Genomic DNA, 22,709 nt, shown 5'->3' with positions numbered 1-22,709 from the left:
TGAAAGAAAGGGGGATTCAGGAAACCCTGGTGATGCAGAGACAATCCTGAACCAGCAGGATGGCTGGGCTCAGCCTTCAAATACTCAGTCCTTTCAGTGAGGAGGTCAGCCAAACTTGCACACTATGTGGATGAAAGATCATCCAAAGGCCCGTCTAATTGAACTGACACGTCCTCTGATTCACTGTTCCACACCTCAGGCTGTCCTAGAATCCAATCACAGGTACTTTTAAGCGGTCGTCTCATCTGCCTTTTGCCTTCAGGAAAGCCTGTACCCAAAAACCCATGGAGCCATATTTTGAAAAGCTTCACCTTGGTCAAATTCAAACACAAAACAGTCGATTCTGCTTTGGGGCCTAACCTGAGAGCATTTGTCCTTCATGTGGCAGGACCACTCTTGCCCCCAACTCCACCTCCAGCCAAGAAGTCCAGGGAACAGCTATTGGATGCTGTGTCCTCTATGTCTAATAGTATGAACCACATCCTCAGCAGACGAGGTTTGGTGGCTATCAATCCTGCTTCTGCCAGGGACGCTGTCCCAAGATCTACAGAGCAAGGAGGACTGATATGCCCGGCCCCCAAACAGTATACATCCGTGTTCTGCTGAGGAGGCATCTTCCTCCTCTGTGAAACAGGACCATAATGTCATCAGGCAGAACCAGACTAGGATGAGAAGGCCAAACTTAAAAGACATCCAGAGGAGACAAAATGGAAATAGATCCACTCCCTGGATTTCTGATTCACTGAGCCAATGAAAACATCCATGGCTGAAGTGTTCTCCAGAAGGACTAGCACATAGTAAGTGCTCGACCAATCCCCGATATCCTCACTCCAAGAACCCTCCCAGATCTTCCTTTGGGATCTGCCCTGCATTTTCCCAATGCTGGGAGTAGAGAGATTTAAGGCAAGCAGAGAGAAAATTAAGAACTATTACAGGGAGTGGGGATGGGATGGGATGGTAAATTACTCAAAAGGAGTCCAAAGCTATCTCATTACATTAAGAGCCCAGGGAGTTGGCTGTACCACGCAACATCGTCGCTAAGATCCAGGCTCTGGAGAGCATTAAGGGCCCAGGATCAAATCCCAGCTCTGCACCTTTCCAACTGTTGCTTAGTTTCTCTAAACCTCAGTTTCTTCATCTGTACAATGGAGACAGGAACAGTACCTCCTCAGAGGATCATATGAGGCAATTTATGTAAGGACAGGCTCTGTACAGGGTCTGGTAGATAATAAGTGCTCAATAAATGTTACATGCTACTATTCAATCAGTCATGTGGTCTATGACAATGGAACAATTGAATCTTTAAATCACAGTCTGGACTCCATCTTGCCATCAAGCGTACATCTGGGCTGACTGCCCCATCAAATGTTCTCAAGGGAATGTCAAAGAATCTGTGAAACTGAGCTTAATACAATTACACCGGTTATGTCTGCTGCTGAATTTCTGTACTAAAGACACAGGTAGATTTGGGGCTGATTATGCATTTTTAAATGGTGGGCTCCACTTTTCCATCTGAGCAGGTAGTCTAGAGCTTCCACTGCTGCTTGCGCCAATGCTGAGAATGCCTGGACTGGGTGTGGGTTTTCCCAGCTAATTCTCTGACCCTCTCAACCCGACATTTATTGTAGGTACAAAAGGCTGTATCCAGTCATCACCATGCTTGTGCCTTGGGAAGGGCTTCTGGAGACTCTTAGCAGTCAAGCTTGGAACTCAAGAGAAAGGGGTGAGTCTCTCAGTCTGGGAAAAATGAAGGTGGCAAAAGACTGCAAGCCAAGGCAGAAGATCAGGAAGGGTATAAAGAGGATGAAGGCAAGGGGAGATCCCACCCTCCGCATTCAAAGCAAGGGTAGTTAAAACAAATTAGATGAGGTTTCACATGCTGGTTAGTAAGCAAATGGCATGTGTGAGCCCAAGGCAGGAGGCAGATCAAAAGTGCCAAGTGATGAAACCATATTAAATACTCATCTAAGTACCTTCTTTAATGATAAACACCCACAAGGCACTTAGCCATGCAGGCTGTCTCATGGAAACATGTACCTATACAGTGTTAAATGAAAAAGGTTTTGGGGTGGAATCTATACATATATATATATTTTTTTAAGTGCCCGCTATGCCCGGGCACTGTTAGCACTGCCCTGCCGTAAGCCTGGCGTTCCAGAGCCCATGCTGCGCTGTGGGGGGAGGGACTGAGCAGCTGTGTGACCTTGGGCACTGTGGGCTTCATTTCTGAGTGGCGGCCATAGCAGTACCGCTCTCATGAGAATGTCTCACCTGCATTTCTGGGTGGCCTTTTCATGAGGGATTCAGAACTTGGCTCAGCTGCCAGCATCCTAATGAAACCATGCACCTGTCCAGGGCACATTTGCCTCTGCCCCCTCGTGCCCCCCACAAACACACACCATGCACGTGGGCCTTCAGAGCTCAAGGCTGTTTGTACGCTCCCTGGGCTGCTCACCCAGGCACACCAGGAGGTGGCGTGGTAACATCTCCCCTGTGGTTCTGGCCCCTCCTGGACTCTTGGATGTTGCTTCTGGCTCTCCTTGACTCGGAGCCCCATCTTGGGGTTGCAGGACTCAGCTCCGTGCCCTCCAGAGAGCTGAGCATCCAGCCTGGGCAGGTCCACAGAGAGAGTCCCCACCAATCCCTGCCCCGAGCAACGTCCCTGGCCACGGCTATGCATGTGGTCCTTTGACACAGATGGGAGGCACTGTGTCAGTCACTCGCTGCTGAGTAAGATGTGCTCCATCCTCCGGGCACCAACAAGTGGGGGTCCCCCGACCTCCAGGCACTGTGTGGTGGGTGCAGAAGGGCCCACACCGGATCTGGGCCTTCTTTGTGCCCAGGCTCCCTGGGCAGTGGGCCAAAGAGTCCTGGTGCTATCTCTCTCCTCCACCGCTTGAACCTTCCATAATTCCTGAAGCATTTAATCATGCTTCTGAATGGTGAAGCATATGGTAAAGAGCACAGATTCTGAGGCAGGCTGCCCGGTTTGTAGGCCAAGTTCAACTCTACTAGCTGTGAGAACTTAGGCGAGTTCCTGAACTACTCCGAGCTTCAGTTTCCTCATCTGTAAAGTGGGGGTGGTAATTACAGTAGTAGCCCTGAGGGGGTGTTGCAATGCAATGGATTCGTCCATGTGAAACATGTAGGGCAACATGTCGTAGAAAAGCATCAGTAATGCTGGTACTATCTGGCAGTGTTCAGCAGTACGGCTAAATCAGTACGCCAGGCTGGACTAGCTGCGGAGGGTGAGCTACGGCAAGGGGCTGGAAGCATCTGCCTGGGAATGTTCCAGAGGGGTCTGCAGTGGGTTGAACAGTGGCCCCTCCCCTCAAAAAATAGGTCCATGTCCCAACTTCCAGAACCTGCGAATGGGACCTGATTTGGAAAACGGATCTTTACTGATGTAATTAAATTAAGAATCTCAAGATGAAATCATCCTGAGTTATCCTGGGGGGCCCTGAGTCCCATCACGACTGTCCTTACAAGCCACATGAAGATGGATGCAGAGATCTGAATGAGGCAGCCACAAGGCAAGGAAGACCAGGAGCCCCCAGAAGCTGGAAGGGGAAAGAAAAGATTCTCCCTTAGAGCTCTGGCGGGAGTTCAGCCCTGCTGGCACCTTGATTTCACACTTGTGGCCTCCCCAGCTGTTTCAGGCTTCTCCGACCCTAAAATGCACACACTGCCTGAGGATTTTGCTGACCAGCAGACGCTGATTCAATCAGCGGGTCCGGAGTGGGGCCTCAGATTGTGTATTTCTCAAAAGCTCCTGGGCAAGGCTGATACCGCCGGTCTACAGATCATGCTTTGAGCAGCAAGGGTGTAAGAGCCTATGGTCATCAGCAGCACGACGATGGCAAAGGGGACCCCTAAACCCAAAAGTTCAGGATTTGTAGATGCAGCGAGCCACCCTGCAGGGCCACCGTGTGGCAGCGAAGGAGCCCAGCTTTCAGCTGCAGGGTGCAAGTCGTTGACCTCTGATGATACGTCTCCCTGGGCTTAGCCGATGCTTCTAAATTGAACAGCAGCTCACTGGGCCAGTGCTAATGGCTTCTGACTGCTCCAGTTCATCACTCTCTAAGAGGGTCAACCAAGAAGTGGTTTCATCTTTTTGGACGGAAAAAAACCAAAACAAAACACCAGATTATCTCTGGCTTACGCAGGGCCCAGAACAATTTCTGGGAGAATGGAAACTTTGATGACAGAATCCCAGTGCTCTAATTTCAATGAACTTGATGGAGACTTCTACATCAGTACTTTTTTTTTTAATGTTTAATTGTTTTCTGTATTTTTTTGGCTGTGTCGCATCTTAGTTGCGGCATGCGGGATCTTCGTTGAGGCATGCGGTATCTTTCGTTGTGGCGTGCGGGCTCTTCGTTATGGCACACGGGCTCCTCTCTAGCTGTGGCATAAGGGTTTTCTCTCTCTAGTTGTGGTGTGCGGGCTCCAGAGCGCACGGGCTCTGTAGTTTGCGGCACGCAGGCTCTCTCGTTGAGGCGCGCTAGCTCAGTAGTGGTGGCGTGCGGGCTTAGCTGTCCCGTGGCACGTGGGATATTAGTTCCCCGACTAGGGATCGAACCCGCGTCCCCTGCATTGGAAGGCGGATTCTTTGTCACTGGACCACCAGGGAAGTGCCTACATCAATACTTTTGCCATAATGTTTTTATGGAGTGAAAAGCACCTGGTCCAAAAAGAAGGCAAGACTGTGCGTCTAACATAGCCTGAGCTCTTCCATGACTGAGTACCTAGAAGCTCAGCTTGACAGACAAGAGAGGAAAAGCGGCTGCACGCATGCCCCACATGACGGTGGGAGTGGAGGAGCTTCACCCCATAAAAGAGCCTAGGTTTAAAACTGAAAACAAAACAGGCTGGTCCACCAAGTCCAATGTAAGAATAGGCAGAAGAAGATACAGATGTCCCTTGGCCTGAAATCTCCCCACATTCATTTCCCCACTCATCTCTTTCTCCAGCACTTGCTCCTTCAATCCAATCCACACCCATGGTTATATGTCTAAAATGCTTCACAAAAACCATCCATGTCTTCTTGTCCGTAGCCAGATGGTCCCCAGGCTTTATGCCATGTACCAGCTCCCATGTACCAGCAGCACCGCCCTAGGAGAGCTTGAGTCCTCCTCTGCCTTCAGTGGGAAAGAATGTGCTGTGGGCTGGGGGCAGGGGGGTGACACCATGCCATTTCGTTTTTGTTTTATTTTGCGGTACGCGGGCCTCTCACCGCTGTGGCCTCTCCCGTTGCGGAGCACAGGCTCCGGACGCGCAGGCTCAGCGGCCGTGGCTCACGGGCCCAGCCGCTCCGCGGCATGTGGGATCTTCCCGGACTGGGGTGCGAACCCGCGTCCCCTGCATCGGCAGGCAGACTCCCAACCACTGCGCCACCACGGAAGCCTGCCATGCCATTTCTTTCTGGACAGGCTTTCAAGCTCCTCAGGTTGGCACTGAGGTGCCATCTTCCCGCTCCTACTACATGAAAGGCCCAGCCCAGCCCAACAGACAGGCCCTTCCTCTCCACCCCAACACAGCACATGCATCCCTGCCTCTGCAGCCTGTCTCAGGCCAGACCTCTCCTCTTCCCCTGGTCAAGGTTCTTCTATTCTCTCCCTCTTCTCAGCTCCAGGACCTCTCATTTGTCACCAAACTGGCATCTTTTCCAGCTATTGCTCATCTCTGTATATGTCAGGACAGAAATGACTAACGCATGAGTGTCCCCAGCTCTTCCCCCACCACGGGCCTTCCTCCCTGACTGTCAAGAGCCTGCCTCACCTCCTCGGTTCTTTGGGCTTCGTAATGCAGAATGGACAGGAAGGGAAGTGGGGAGAGAACGAGAGGTAAGCCCTTCAAGGAAGCCGGAGAGGAGAGCGCGTGAGGCCTGAGGGCAGCGGGCAGAGAAGCGTGGATTCATGGGAAGCGTTGCCGTGCTCTGCACACTCCCCGTTTCACAGGAAATGCAAAACCTGGAGTTATTACAAAGGGCTTCCGGTTACTTAGTCCACCCTTGAGCCACAGCCGTGCTCTCGGTTCAGACCTCCTGGGACATGGCTGTGTGAGTGTCCTATTCCCAGCCTGGTGGAAGGACCATTTCCTGCCCCTGTCTGCCAGGGACTGGGGTAGGTCCCAAGTGCAGGGCTGGGAGAACCCCTCACTTAACAGGTAAAGAGCCTGAAGCCCAGAGTTGGGGGACTGTTAGCACCTCAAACTCCACTGCAGCTGACACCTGTGTGAGCGGTCTGTCCCGAGCTGAGGACAAAGCTAACACCACTTCCCTTCTTCAGGAAGAGAACACCTTAGGCAAGGGGATGTCCAGCCAATCCAGTCTGACAGGTACTGATTGAAGACACTCCATGAAAACGGTGCCTCGTGTGAAAATCCGTTAAACATTCTAGAAAAGCCTGATGTGGACACTGCCCTGTTGTGAATTATTTTATGATGGGAAGCATCGTTTTGCACAGACAGTGACCATCACTGGTCATGGGTGAGGCCCTTTGACCCCTTTGCCTTTGGGTTCAGCTCTCCACCCACAGGTATGAACCCTTTTTTGTCTCCTCTTTCTCTTCCGTTCCCCCTCTTCTACCTACCCCTCATCCCCACACCCACAAACACCTTCCCTGAAGTCTTGCCACGTTTTCCCCCATAAAGGCAAGCCCAGCACAGAACAAGGCAGGTGTACCTTGAGAAGGTTTGTTTCTGATGCTGGGATGGGGAGTCTCATTAAAGACCAGTGTGGCCTTATTGGCCTGATTTTCCCATCGGCACACCCTTGAGGACACACTGAGCTTCTCTCTCTCATTGAACGTCAGAGTTAACAGGGACTTCAACAGCAGCTTGGCCTGGGCTGCTCCCAGCCTAACCATTTCTCAGCCTTCCCTGCCGACGCCTGCAGGCTCCACGTCATCTGGCTTCCTGCTGGGTTGGGGGCAGTAGGAGGCACTGACCCAAGATTTGTGGGGGGAAGATGCCAGAGTATCTCCTCCCTCATTCTCTGCCTCAAGCAGCATCCCCTCCATGGCCCCAGCTCTTGCCCCAGAGGCCCCCACGTTCCAGCTTCCACAGAGTGGCCCTGGCCCCTGGGCTGGGATGACACCCCCTCCTCCCCTTCTCCCTCCAGCTTCGAGGAAGACGAAACATCCCACTGGGGTTAACCTCGGGGCTACCTTCTCATACCCTATCTGTTTCAGCTCCTCCATTACTCGTGTAACTGTCCTGCATTCAATTCCCTCTGTCGACATACTTGAAGAAGTTCCTATTTTCCTTGTTAGACCCTGACTGATACACAGCCCAACCCTCCCCTCCCACGTCTTTAAACCTATGAGAAAACTGAGCCCAAGAGGGTGGGATGTGTCCAAAGAAAGACGCACTAATACTTAGTTGTCTGTGACTGGACTGGGTCTCCAGGCTCTGTCCTCCTCGTCTCTGCAGAATATGGCACGGGGTGCTTGCTTTTCACTTTCAAGCCCAAAGAGTCACGAGTCATTGGGATCAAGTGTGAAATACGTGACTTCCAAGATACAACCACAGTTGTAATTCGTTCGCATTCTAAACACACCCTCTGGAGTGCTTTCAACCTCCACTGTGGGAGATGGAAACACATCAATTAGAATAGCCCAGGAGGTAAACACAGCCAGGTCACCTCCTGCTTCCTGTGCCTCAGTTTCCATATCGAAGGGATTAAAAGTGACACAAAATGACCATTTCCAGAAGCATTTAAACACCTCTCTTAATATATGCAGCAAAATTCAACTCCTCAGATTTTTTTGGACCAGATGGTTTCTCAACTCTGCAAAGTAGGTTTAATTTAATAATTATTTAAATATGCCATATATTTTAAATACATAGAGCTTCTACTAATTAACACTTCATAATTTCTCCAGAGTCCCACAGGCAATTGTTACCACGTTTAACTGGTGAAAGATAGTGTCAAGAAAATGAACCCTATTTCCTTTCCTAATTGCAGCCCGTGGATAATCTATGTGCAGTATCTCGTCTCTTCTGCCCGTGTGAACGCAGTGGTGGGAAAAGACGAGTGTGACCCCCTGGGGTTGGATGATGGGGACATGTGAGCAGAGCATCACCTCAGGTTCTTTGAACAATGATGTTCTTCAAAAGGGCCGATGGGGCCACGATTCGTTACACAGATGCACCTAAGGTAAACAGGGACCTGACAAGCAGACACAGACATACATGCACCTAGGTAGACGCAAACACAGCACTTGTATGAAAAACCCAGTCACAGGGCAAAATGAGCCCAGTCTGTGTAAGCCTGAGAGGCAGGGCAAACTAAACCCAGGTGCAGAGTGGGAGCGAGGGGCGCTCTTCCCGCAAATCTCACCAGGCTGCCTAAACATCCTTACCCCACTCCTCTGTGCCTGAAGTTTCATCATTTAGAGGTTTATTTGCCTAAGATGTCTTCTCCTCTGAAAGGCCATCCCTCTTGGGAGATTCAATTGGATATTGGTCCTTTCTACCGATTCATCACTGTGACCTAATGAGCGAGCTTTCTTCCTGGAGCTTTGCAGACATCCAGGGCTCATAGGCCCCCAAGGAGGACATGGCGCACTTAGGGGTGCCCACTGGGAGGATGCAGGCTTCCTTACTTTATTGTAAAAGGGACCCTGAGCACCTGGGAGTGGAGAAAAAGGGGTACCTAGGAGTTGCTGGGGCACCGAAAAGGGAGGGAGGAGGGAACGTCTGCTTACCCAGGGCTCTGTCTAGGACAGGCTCCCACCCCCCATGCTCATTACAGCCTCAGGATGCTGCTTCTCTGGGGGAAAAGGAAACGATGTGAGCAAAAGGTCGACAATGCAGCCGGGGATAAAAATGACAAGAAAGACTGCGTGTGATGGAAGAAAAGCTCATTGTGTGGAAACTTCTTTCTTGAAATTCTAAAAATAAAGACCTAGAACAGGCTTCCACCTGTCACGATACCGGAAGTTCTCAGAGGGAAGCCCCGCCTGATTTTGTTCCACCCTGTATTCCAGCACCTAGAACGGTGCCTGAGAGACGGGAGGCGCTCTAGAGGAATTGGTTACGTGAATGAGGTGGGACAGACCAACACACAACGGGAGCTCTTCCAGGCCCTCCAATCCCATGTCTGAAGGCCCACCGACCATCCATGGCTGCTCCATCTCTTGCTGGAGTTATGGATGGCTCTGGGGAAGAGGAAGCCCACTCTGCAGACCCCTACAGAGATGTATGCTGAGCTCTGCTGGTTTTCTCATGTCCCCCTGGGTCTCTGCGTTCATTAGGCAGCAACTGCTACATGGCCAGCCCACCTGTCCCATCCAGCAGCCCAGGCATCTTCCTGCTGACGCCCACCCCAGGAGGTAGATGCTGCGCCAACCAAACTTAATTTCCCTGAACCAAACCTGTGGTTCAACGGGCGGCAGGCTCTGCACCGGCAGAGACTGAAGGGAAATTCTTGGGAGTATTTTCCGCCTTTCATTTTTGAGGCACCACAGGAAAGATAAAACTCCTGATATTCTGTTAGACCCAGTGCCCCAAGGTGATGTTTATGGCCATAGTTTCAATCTCCCCCTCCCTTCACTGGGTTCAGAGGATTAAGTGGCACAGGTAGCAGGTGAGGACGTGGCCATGATTCTGGAGGAAGGTAGAACAAAGTTAATGCTTTGTAACTACGAAGCAGTACAAAAATATATAGCATGAAGACAATGGATCTTTACAACTTCAAACCTCTTTTGTCAATAAATCAAAAACAGCACTGGATTTAGCCAGAGACACTACCTAAAGCCCCTCTACAAAAATCCAGATACACACAGAAGTGTCTTGCTCAGGGCGAGGCTCACAGTAAGTTCTCAATTAATTTCTGTGCGATCGAGAAACAATTGAATGCAATGTGTTTCTGGCCCCATCGAGATCATATGTGTATGAAACAGAAAGCCTTCCTGATCTCTGGGTACACATGACGTGTACACCATACTGAGAAACCAGGGTGCTAAGTGGACATTTCAGGGGCTGTGTCCTGGGGAAAGAGCACCGGACAGACTCAAGAGACCACAGGTCTGGTCCTGGATCTCCAACTAATTCACTCTGTGATCGACAGCAAGCCACTTAACTTCTCTGGGCTTCTGTTTTCCCAACTGTAAAATAAAGAGCGAGACAAGGCAGCCTCTGAAATTCCTGCCGGTTCAGAGGTGCTCTTTTGAGTCTGTGATTTGAACACAGGATTGTGATTTGCTTGGTCCATGTGGGGGAAGAGCTGAGACTGGAAACACAGCCCCCTGGGCTCACCCCCTCCGCAGTCATCCTCAGGTGGCCCTCGGGGATGTGGGAGGTGAGGCCAGAGAGGAGGATCCTGTGTCATCTAGAGTTAGAGCAACATGGGCCCAGGGCCAGGCAGGTTGCCTACAAACAAAGAACTCAGCCTAGGGAGAGCCCACTGTTTGCATGGGGGAGGTAATGTCTTTCCTTTGGGGAGATGAAGGAAACAAAGGAGCTTGGCAGAGGGCTTTGAAGGCCACAGCTCAACCCCTGGCTCCTGGGGGAGGGGTCCGGCAGGAGCTAAATTTGAGCCACAGAGCTGGGAACCTCACAAGAGGAAAGAGTCCCTGAAACGCCTCATGGAGAAGTACGGGCTTCAGACCTCCCTCTCTCACAATCTGCCTTCCTCTGTTAATTAATTCCCATCTTGTCACAGTCACTCTTGGCCCATAAGTCCCGCTTACAATCTCCCATCTATATTACCTGGCATTCAAGAATTCCAGGCACTGACAGACACACAAAAAATAAGACACATTTGAACAAATGAGCAGCTTTGATAAGCTCAGGGTCCAAGGGCCACCTTTATTCGATCTGCCATCAGCTACAATTTTGCAAATTCTTCTCTCTGAGATTTTTTGGCAGCAGACGATGCTTCTTGCAGGAGATGTGAAATCGCTGCTGGCACGCTCCTCCCCTGCCATCCATGGACTGCTTTTTAAAGAGACTTTAATAATGCATAGGAAGGGCAGGGCGGTGCATGAATTAAACACCAAGCCTCCACCAAGATGAGATGTGCTGCTTGAAATCAGGCTGGTGAGCGAAGCAAATGGACCCGCTTTTAGCCTGAGTCCTCTGGTTTGCATCAAGAATGGGAGTTTGGATCCCAAAGCCTTTTCTGAGGATGCCATCTGACAACTGTAGGTTTGAGCCAACATCAGCTTGTCAGGAGCCGATTTTCATTTCCTCCCAGCAGCCTGGCCACACAAATCATTGCTAGCTGGACAGACAAGAAATGCTTTTCATTTAGCCTTCAAGAGTTCTAGGGGTGAATACATATTTGACTGACGTGTCAAAAAGTTATCAAAAAGGTGTTGCAAGTCTGGTAAGATATGTCAAGGATCAGAGGCAATGCAGTGGAAAGGAAGGGAAGATTCTATATCTGGATTCCCAATGTGCAAATTACGTAACTGATGTTACTGTGCCACCTGGGAAGCTGTTAATATTGTTAATAATACAGTAAGAGTTGGCAAGTTTTAAGAAATGGGCTGCTACTTTGATAAAGAAAGGATCGCCTTTCTTGTCCCCAAGTCCCTGTACTTTCCACCCACACACCCACACACACACACACGCACAAAACCCACCCCCAGGAGCAGATGAGCAGACTTCATCCCTGTTGTCAAGGAAACCAGTCTGTTCTGAGCTCTAGATTTAGAAAGCCTGGGCCTGGCCTCAGCAGTGCCTTCTGCCCACTTCTGATGGGCCTGCCGTCTCTCCCCCACCAGGGACACCCTTTCACAAAGTTGCTAGCATTGACCTGTAGAGTGGGTGCTCCATGGACAGACAGGCCAAACCGGCCTGCTGGCAGCTGTACAGGCCACATGAACAAATCCATGTGAAAAAATGGGTTTATCCACATGGAAAGGGAGAGGACAATTGCCAAGGGCCTGGGACAAGTGCCAAGTGATTGACCCATGTTACCAGGAATGGCTTCGGGAAGCAGGATCAACCACCCAAAGCCAGCCCAGCACTTCTCCCTCCAAAATATCTACCCCCATGTTTCTCCAAACAGGAGGGTCACCCCACTGGCGTCCACCAACGGTTCAAACCTGGTGCTCCCCCTGAGGCAGGGAGGGGGGCCCAGGGAAGCCATTTGGGGTAGGGGGACGGGGTAAAATGCTCCCAGGTGGTTGGGGGCATTTGGAGAGTCAGAGATAGGACAAGGGTCTGGGAGGAGGGGAGAGAACCTCAATATTGCTGCCACCATGAGAGGGGGTGTCTGAGATGCAAAGGAAACAGGGAAAGACAGGAGGGAACCGGCTGCTGGCAGGAGGGGGAAGAGGACCACAGCATCTTTAGGGATGTTCTCTGTGAGAAGCAAGCATGGGGGATAAATTAAAGGGCCCTGAGGTGACATCTGCTAAGGACGGCCTTACCCAAAAAACAACCCATGTGCTTGATCCTCTGAACTCTCTGAGCCAACACTGTGTCAGTACCCCTTTCAGAAGTGAGCACCTCAGAAGACCTATATAGACATTTCTCCAAAGAAGACATATAGATGGCCAATAGGCACATGAAAAGATGCTCATCATCGCTTATTATTAGAGAAATGCAAATCAAAACTACAATGAGGTACCACCTTACACCGGTCAGAATGGCCATCATTAAAAAGTCTACAAACAATAAATGCTGGAGAGGGTGTGGAGAAAAGGGAACCATCCTTCGCTGTTCGTGGGAATGTAAATTGGTACAGCCACTGTGGAGAACAGTATGAAGTTTCCTCAGAAAAACTAAAAATAGAGCTCGCATATGATCCAGCAATCCCACTTCTGGGCATATACCCAGACAAAACTATAATTTGAAAAGATACATGCAGCCCAATGTTCACTGCAGCACTATTTATAATAGCCAAGACATGGAAGCAACTTAAGTGTCTATCAACAGCTGAATGGATAAAGAAGGTGTGGTGTGTGTGTGTGTGTGTGTGTGTGTGTGTGTATACACACACACACACACACATATATATATATATATATATATATATATATATATATATATATACACACACACACACAATGGAATATTACTCAGCCATAAAAAGAATGAAATAATGCCACTTGCAGCTACATGGATGGACCTAGAGATTATCATACTGAGTGAAGTAAGTCAGAAAGAGAAAGACAAATAACATATGATATCACTTATATGTGGAATCTAAAATATGACACAAATGAACCTATCTATGAAACAGAAACAGACTCACAGACAGAGACAACAGACTTGTGGTTGTGGGGCGGGGAGGGATGGATTGGGAGTTTGGAGCTAGCAGATGCAAACTATTATATATAGAACGGATAAACTACAAGGTTCTATTGTATGGCACAGGCAACTATCAATACATTCAATATCCTGTGATAAACCACAATGGAAAAGAATATGAAAAAGAATATATATATATTATATAATATCTATATATATATAGATATATAATATATATAACTGAATCACTTTGCTGTACACCAGAAACTAACACAACGTTATAAACCAACTATACTTCAATTTTAGAAAAAGGAAGTGAGCAGCCTCCACCTTGAACTATACCTTCTGGATACACGGTTTATCTGCCTTTTTAAACCAAGATCCTTGAGGGATCCATTTCTGACCCATCTCTCCATCCTCCACAGCCCTGGAAGGACAGCTTGCACAGACTAGGACTGATGAGGGTCTGCTGAGTTTTCATGAATGAATGAATTCTTACTCTAGATCTTGTGAAATTCCCTACCCAAAATGTTCACAATTTTGAGGTGATTATAAGAAGAATTTTATCATTTCTATCCCTAGAGCTCAGAGTATTAGTTGGGTTTTCATTTCTAGCGGTGCTTTATCCGACTGCCCCAAGTATTGCAATTGCTTTATTGTTCTGAACAGTGATGGTGATGGTACTGATTCTTGTCAGCATAGGGAAGCTACAGTGAGACACCTGCCTCTGTTCCCCACTCGTCATCACAGAAGCCAGAAGAACAGGCCTATGGCAGATCTAATAAAGATGACCCTTGCACCATGGCATACAAAAGCAGCTAACTTATTCAAATGTGTCTGCCTGACCAGTCATGCCTTCCCTCCTCAGGACGGTACAAGATGGCAAGGGAAGAAGCTGTGTGCATGAAACCAGTGTCTTCTTCAGCTGCCAGGGGAGCAGAAAGGCTGAGAACAGTCAGATGGTGATGATTTCTGTCCCATCACCCAAGAAAGACTATGTCAGGAGGAAGGAACATAGGACAGGCATGAAGGTATCAAGGAGAGTGTCACATGGGGCAGTAGTTGGATTGAAGGTGGGCCAGCTGGGCACACACCTGGAGCACCCATCACCAAGCAGCATTACAGTATCACTATTGTCATATATGTAGAGATACAGTGCCAGTTTTAACCAGGTGTTCCTAGAAACAGCACCAGTTAACTAGGATTTCCGTACTTGACTCCTCACATTATGGTGAAACGTAAACTGATTCTGCTCCCCTGGAGCAGACAGAAGACTTAGGGCAGCTCCTTGACTGTGCTGACCCACAATTTTTAAGTATTTTTGTAAAATGCCCCTCCAGCTCTCATGGTAGAAGCATGACAGTCCCCTGAAGTCTGTCACCACATTCAGCTGAAATTTCTAAATTAAAGACAGGATGGAGGGCTCTGTACTGAGATAAGCTATTTAGCTTATTATATAACTTCTAGAACTTTTCATATGCCTTTTGAGAAGCTGCCCAGTTCAGAAAATCTTATGAGTGTTTTCTTTATTTGGGACATGAGGAGAATTTATTTCTCCTCACTCCTCCTTTATATAAAAGTTAAATGAATACTTAAATAATATCAACTTGGAGGGAGGCAGAATCATTAGTCCATCGGGGATGCTCACAAAGTACAATTCAGGAGAGAGACCACCCCTATCATAAAAAGGATACTTCAGGCTTCATACTGTTTGGAAACATTGAATTCATCCAAGTTCCCCTGCTCTGATTCCATCTCCCTAAGAATTCTTGCGATTGTGATTCAGCTCCTCAAATCCATGTGAGGCCAAAAGAGAGCACGTTCTGGCAAACGCACCACAGATCGCCTCTGATTTTCACTACCACTCTTTAGGGTGAAAATTATTATCCCCATTTTACAGAAAAGGAAACTGAGGCCCAGAGAGTTTAAGTGAGTTGCCCGGGAACACACAGCTAAGAAGCGGCAGAACTGAACACTGGACCTGCATTCATCTGATTCCAGAGTCCAGGATCCTACAAGGCCTCCAATTGTTTCTACAGCTCCTTTACTTATTTACTTTCTAAATTAACACCATTTGTGAGACTTATCCAGTAAGGGAAGACCAGGGTTTTTTAAATGATTACAAATATTTGAAGAAATTCCACTTTAGGATGGTATCTGGCTAGTGGTCCATAACTCACCCTCCCCCAACTTTTCACTAAAAACCAATGTCAACTCACATACAAAATCAGATGATAACTTATAAGAACTCCAAAAATGAAGGCTGACAATTAGACTAGAGCTAAACCAATGGATCAATATTTACTTGTCACAAGATCTGTGAGATTGAAGAGAGGCACAAAGAGTGACTGATATGGGCACTTGTCTTTCTCACCTGCAGGACAGAAAGCTCATTAGGTGGAAGGTGAGGCCTTATTCCTCCCCAACTAAATGCCTCCCCTCAGGGTCTATACTCTCCAGAAAATTTAGCAAACTTCCCACTATGATGTGGAAGGTGCTCCTCCAGTGGCCAGAGCCATTTCACACACATATCACCCCTGTGAGCATCTCTCATGCTACATCTGTACCAGGTTTGCAGTGTCAGTCATGCAACAAGGCCAGGACAGACATGGATTCCCATGCTATGTTGCGCCCAGAGATTTGAAGACACTAATGTAAAGTGGTTATGACAGGATAGGTGTGGGAATGTCAAAAAAAATCCACCTCTAGACTACTCATAAAAAGTTATGTGGGGGGCTTCCCTGGTGGCGCAGTGGTTGAGGGTCCGCCTGCCGATGCAGGGGACACGGGTTCGTGCCCCGGTCCGGGAAGATCCCACATGCCGTGGAGCGGCTGGGCCCGTGAGCCACGGCCGCTGAGCCTGCGCGTCCGGAGCCTGTGCTCCGCAACGGGAGAGGCCACAACAGTGAGAGGCCCGCGTAACGCAAAAAAAAAAAAAAATTATGTGGGGTCTCTTGAGGAACCCAGGAAGGAGGCTCAGCTAGGGCCGCCGGGCCACGGGCTGCCGCTACCGGGTTGCAGCAGTCGTTAGCAGATCATGAACTGCCGGAGGGGAGGAGGCTCCGCAGGCGGCGGTGGCGGCGGAGACAGCGGGGCCGGCGGGGGCATTGGGGGCAGCGGGGGTCGGGGAGCCGGCCAGCTCAACCGCTTCGTGCAACTCTCCGGGCGGTCGCACCCGCCAGGCCACAGACCTCCACCAGCACGAGGCGGACATCGTTGTGTGGCAGCTAATACCAATCTATGTGTTTGGAGGTTACAACCCAGGTTATGATGAATCAGGAGGGCCAGATCATGAAGACTATCCTCTCTTCAGGGAACTTTGGAGGTATCATTTTGCTACAAGAGTATGGCATCAGATGGGCACAGATGGCTACATGCCCCGAGCATTGGCATCTATGTCACTCGTGCTGCATGGAAACAACCTGTTAGTGTTTGGAGGAACAGGCGTCCCATTTGGTGAGAGCAATGGCAATGACGTCCATGTCTGTAACGTGAAGTATAAGAGATGGGCTTTACTCAGCTGTCCGGGGAAGAAACCCAGTCGTATATATGAACAGGACATGACTATCATCAATGGCTCCCCTTATGGCTTTGGAGGGACAACTGGCTATGTTTACAGCACAGACCTGCACAAATTAGATCTCAGTACCAGAGAGTGGACACAACTGAAACCAAACAACCTATCCTGTGATCCACCAGAAGAGAGATACAGACATGAAATTACACATGATGGGCAGAGGATTTACATCTTGGGAGGCGGTACTTCTTGGACAGCTTATTCCTTAAACAAGATTCATGCATACAACCTTGAAATGAATGCATGGGAGGAAATTGCAACAAAACCCCATGAAAAAATAAGCTTTCCTGCAGCCCGAAAATGTCACAGTTGTGTTCAGATAAAAAATGATGTGCTTATTTGCGGGGGCTATAATGAAGTGATCCTGGGAGATATCTGGAAGCTGAATCTGCAGACTTTTCAATGGGTAAAGCTCCCAGCTACCATGCCAGAGCCAGTTTATTTTCGTTGCAGCTGTTACACCAGCTGGTTGCACGTACGTTCATGGAGGAGTGGTGAATATCCACACAAATAAACGGACGGGGTCGTTGTTTAAGGTCTGGCTGGTGGTTCCTAGCCTGCTGGAACTGGCGTGGGAGAAGCTGCTTGCAGCCTCCCCCAGCCTAGCAAACCTCTCCCGGACACAGCTTCTGCACCTTGGACTCACACAGGGACTCATCGAGCGCTTGAAATGAGGATTTCTGGACTGTTCATTGATACTGGAAATGTTAATTTAAAGAGACTCCTTTATTTATGGGCAGTGTAGAATGTGCTACAGAGAGGATTGGTTACCCTGATCAAGGCCTTATTCAGAAAATACATCAGATGCCTTTCTGTACATTGTTTTAAATTGATGGAATCTCACTTTCCCTTGTGCTTTTTTCTTTGTTTCTCTCCCTTCTGCCCCAATACACACACACAGACTCACGTACTCACATACTCCCTCTTCCTAGATGGAGTTGAGGGCAAGTCTGAAAGTACCTTAATAATGGGATGAATCAAGATAAGATAAAGAAAAATTTAAAGGAACTCTATAAACATATGACCCTTTCAGGCAGTGCTCTATCAATTACAGCAACATCATCAATAAAAATAAAATTTAAAAAATTAAATCCAGCAACAACAACAAGAAGTTTGGGGGAATAGAACAAGAAGGCTAACCTTGAGACTTGCAGATTATAGGGAAAGCTAGATGTTTAACTTCCTGTTTTCAAAGGTACATCTCATTGAGTAGCTGCATCTAATGGCAGCGGTGGTTGACACCTTGCTGCCTAGGTACCCAAACCGATCCTTTGACTTTGGAGAAAAGTTAAGCAGCTCAGCAGCTCTTGATTAGTGATTTCTTTTCTCATCCTTATGGTGCCAGCAGTGGTTAGAGTTGACTTGTCTAAAGACTTTACTGTGTGTTGTAGCTGTGCTGTTTGTCGTTGCCCTTAGAAATTATGGCACCAACAACATGTCAAATCAAGAAATTTATGGTGGTCAAAGTTCTTCGTTCTGGGCAGTTTTGGAATTCTCCTACGCTTATTAATGGTTTCAAGTATCTTTGTGACTTCATTGTGGGGAATTGCAGACCCCAAGCGTGTGGCATAAATGCTGTGGGACATAAATGTAAGTTCGTGAGAAGCCAGAGTAGAGCAGGGCAGGGAGGGCTTCTGCTCTGGGCTGTGAGCTTTGACTGTCATCTTGGCCATTTCCTTTCAGAACTGTTTCTTTTCTCACTCTGGGCCGTGCGCCTGCCATATTCTCAGGCAATGGGTTTTATCTCTAGAAAGCCAATTGGCCCTTGATATTTCTCTCAGCTTTTTGCCTCGTTTTCTGTCTGCTTGAATGTGCATGGTGCTGTGAGTAATTGCCTAGTAACTGGAAAAAGGTCTTGGGGAAAAGCCACAGGTCATTCTTCCCGATGAACTAAGTATCATTTTAAAAACTAGCATGAGGAGGGAATGCAACTGAGGGTCATCCACTTTGGTGGGAAATTTTCGTTCTGGTTTGTTTTGTGTTGTATTTTAATTCTAAAAAAGAAATGACCTAAATGTTCACTTGCTTTGTCATCAGGCTGCTAGAGTGGTCACTGAGACATAGCAGCTGGAAGTCCTTCGGTGTATGAAAGGTGCTAAGGGTGTGCAGGAGGGCACAGTGCTGATCATTCCGTTGGTTACATTATAACAGGAGACTCAGATGGGAGGCTAGGGACATGTTTTTGCTTTAAGTGCCTCTTTTTCGCTTAGCTTTTAAAATTATTCTTCTTTTTCCTTTGTCCCAGAAGGGAATCTCTTAGGCTCATGTGTGGATTTAAAATCACCCTTGAGTTATGGCTAAAAAGTTACCGTCTAGTGTTCAGTTCTGGGGAAGAGAAAAATGTGGCCTCTAGACTTGGACTCCTAACTTCCAAGGCTTATTATAACCTCCCGTCCATGTGGGGTTGATTTCGCAGAGCCTGTGTTCTGCAAGGTCTTGTAACAACCTTTCATCTGTGAGTTTGGGTCCTTTTGGGGGAGTGAGGGGCTAAGGGAGAGGCAGGAAAAGGAGCAAGTCCTCTAGAGGCCCATCCTCCTCTTGCCATGACCAGTCAGGCCTGTAACGTCTTACCACCCACTGCTAGGTTGTTCCAATGAGGAGCTGTCTCCAGAGCAAGTCAGTCTGAGCAGCTCCATTAGTTCAAAACAAAGCTTTGCTGTGCGTGACTCCCATCTAGTCTCTGGAAGTTTTGGGGGAAACTATCCATAATTAAACAAGTCACACTCCCCTGGGTGGCAAAAGGATCTGTGTCCTGGATTGATAGGGACCAAAGACTGAATGCTCAGCCTCTGTGCTTATCCTTCCATAGTCCTTGGGATATAAGCAGGTCTCTAGTTCTACGACCCCAGAGATCTGAAAGAGAGACCGGTTCAATCCACACTTGCTAGCATCCTTTTTAAAACCTTCTGAAGGCGGTCTTCTTTGAGGTAGACTTTGGAGGCCTGACCTCCAAGACCTTGTGTGTAACGTTTTCATAAAAGTACACATCCTTGGTCTAAAGTGTCTTCTTTTAATATGACACTGTGAAAATGATGTCGTATGATCAGCTCTGAGGGCTATAGAACCACACATGCGCACACGTTCTGGATGCCAAGTGAGACTGTGTATATGATGACTTAAATGTAGACGACTAGAGTTTTATATAGGGAGTCACCAGGCCTTTTAGTATATCCAAAACCAGCACTCTGAATTCCCAATACTGTTACTCGATTCAGGAAAGTTTATGCCTGCTGCTCCTCTGCCTCTTTGAGGTACTCCCAGCCATCTTACTGCAGTCCTGTAAGTTTAAGTGCAATATACAGAAACACGTATGGATATATACAGGTTATATAGAAGGTGTGACTATAAAGCAGGTAGACTACTAGTTTGTATCTGTCTTGGGGAAGCCAGCTCGTTACTTGTGAGTCAAATTATACCAAAACTTTGAGATGTGATTGGCTGGCTTAGGCCAACTCTTGGTAAAGCTGGACTCCAACTCTTAGAGATTTATTGTTTCTTGGGTTTGTTAAAATTGAGACTTTTCCCCAGTCATCTTTGTACTATCTCATGTTGGCATACCTTACGTTTCTTTGCCTAGGAACAAGGAAGTCTACCTGTAAGGAGTTTTCTAAATGGAGAATTAAAACCTAATATTTAATACTATCAGTTCTCCCACGTGTATACTAATTTATCTGTGAAAGTAATACTTTATTAAATGAAGAAAAATGATGCTTTCTTCATTTAATAAAGTATTTTCCATATTCCGGAAAATCTATAAACCAGTACAGAATAGATTGAAATTTTAACTGTTCAGGGGCCAAACTGAAACCCTTGCTACTGGCAAATCTTTTTTCAGGGCCCTGGTGACATGATGTAAAAATGTGCTCTAAGCTATTCATGTCCATTACATAGCTAGATTTAAAAATATAATAATAAACATTAACATTTCTAAGCAAAAGTGTATTAACAGTGACCTTTCGTTACCCAGAGTAAAGCAGAGTTAATTGAAATCCATAGATAATCAGTGTTTTAACTTATCTATCAAACAATTGATTCATTTATAGTTCTTCCTTCTCCCTACCCTTTCCCACAGCACCTCCTTTTCAATGGAGTGGGGCTAACGTGTAGTTAGAAATTGAAAAGCAGGAATCACAGAGGGGTTAGAAACCAGCAAACATATAAGCAGCCCAGTTAGCTGTAGGCAGTCAACCTGATGACAGCGGTTAATGGTGAGTTTAGATGTCACTCTTCACTCTTCTGCTGTGGCATAGTCTCCTGCCCTGAGTTCTAAGCTGTCTCTCCTATAACCACCAAAGAACTCTTAGCACATATTGGAAGAAAAAAGCTGTGTATGATGCAGAGGAAATCCCATCATTTGGATACATTTCTTTGGCTCTTTGCGCAGGCTCAGCGGCCATGGCTCACGGGCCCAGCCGCTCTGCGGCATGTGGGATCGTCCCGGACCGGGGCACGAACCCGCATCCCCTGCATCGGCAGGTGGACTCTCAACCACTGCGCCACCAGGGAAGCCCAGCCAGCTAATTACTTTTAGTCATGTTGTATGACTTCATCAAATACATATCTTTTTTCCTTTTTTTTAGATCTGCATAAGATTTATTGATCAGATTGTTTTAGAAAACCAACAGCAAAACACTGACAAGATACATAAATACAGATCGGACATTTTAGGGTAAATTCACTATATTTCCTACCTGCTTGTAGGAAACCAGATAAGGTGGGAAAAGCTGTCCTGAACATACGGCATGCACACCAGAGTGCAAAAGGACTTCCACACTATTTAACAGGACTGTGGCAAATAGTTTTAAAGTAAGGCAAGCATCGTGTGTGGCCTAAGCATACCCTGTACCAAGAGCTAAGCCCAGGCTCGCCTCAGAGACTGCATGTGAGTGAGGTTTCCCTTTCTTGCCTAGTTCTTCCAGTAAAATCCTCATTGGCAGGTGCCTTTACAGGGAGATGTCTGGCGCTGTCCCTGCTCAGACTCTGTGTACAAGGAAGTGGCTTTAGAGAAAGTCAGTGTGTTTCTGATGCCTCCTTTGTATTCTAAATGTGAGAGGCCTGCATACCACAAAAAAAAAAAAGGTAATTAGCTGGATAATTATGCACCAGGGAGAAATAAATGTAAACAGTCTATGAGTTACAATATTTATATCAAAAACAATAAAATTCAAGGTAAAAAACTCTAGATGATATAAAGATTATTTTATATTTGAAAAGAGTAATTCCCACAATGAAAATATCATATTTAACTATTATGCATCACCTAACATAGTATTGGACTGTAGATATAAAGCAAAATCTATTGAGAATTGTTGAGAAAATAACAGGATCCCAATAATGATGGATGACATTAATATGCTTCTCAGTCATGACAAATTAAAGAGGCTAAAAAAATGGGCAAGGAGGTAAGGAACCTGAACAGGTTGATTAATTAAATTTAAGAGAATCCCTCACTACCCACGTCCTCACAGTACAAACTCAGGAACCCAATAGATTTAGATAGCAAGGTGTATACTGAAGGTAACATTATAAAAAAGAATTTCACTGCAAGCATCTAGAGCAGAATAAAATACCAGTTAAAACAAACATTTCAGCAGAGCTTTTCTTTATTCTAAGAAAAGCATCATTTATTCAGGGAGATAGTGGAGGGGGTGGGTTGTTTTGTCTTGTTTTTTGGCCTAGGAAATTTTTTGATGGGACCCTTAAAAAATGAAAAGTGAGCTCCTGCCTCCCTTGCTGTGAAGTAATAAGAAATATATATACTAGTCAGTGCTTCCAGTTCCAACCTGGAGTGCCTAAAACCCTTGTAAATTTCCATAATAGGGGTGCTAGGAGTGACTTTTGTTCTAATATTTGGTCTTTGTCCCAGAGCTCCTAAAACTCCTGTAATTTCCTAAGTGAGGGGGTGATAGACGCATCTTACACA

At 47.2% G+C, this 22,709-nt stretch overlaps 2 protein-coding genes across 2 annotated transcripts in view; one reads left to right on the top strand and one right to left on the bottom strand.

Moving 5' to 3' along the window:
* Positions 1 to 22,709, bottom strand: part of ADD2 (adducin 2) — a gene marked incomplete at its 3' end in the record, with an annotated part of 104,913 nt that overhangs the window by 48,022 nt on the left and 34,182 nt on the right. The window lies entirely within an intron of this gene.
* On the top strand, positions 16,079 to 17,460 carry LOC307196442 (kelch domain-containing protein 10-like; the record flags this gene model as incomplete). Its single annotated transcript, XM_079941359.1, is given in 3 exon segments — positions 16,079 to 16,446; positions 16,448 to 17,234; positions 17,239 to 17,460. Coding segments are annotated over 3 exon segments (1,209 nt in total). The 5' UTR covers positions 16,079 to 16,246.

The sequence above is a fragment of the Stenella coeruleoalba genome, assembly GCF_951394435.1.
Source record: "Stenella coeruleoalba genome assembly, chromosome: 13".
NCBI classification, from domain to species: Eukaryota; Metazoa; Chordata; class Mammalia; order Artiodactyla; family Delphinidae; genus Stenella; species Stenella coeruleoalba.
This window is presented reverse-complemented; position numbering and strand designations above follow the sequence as displayed.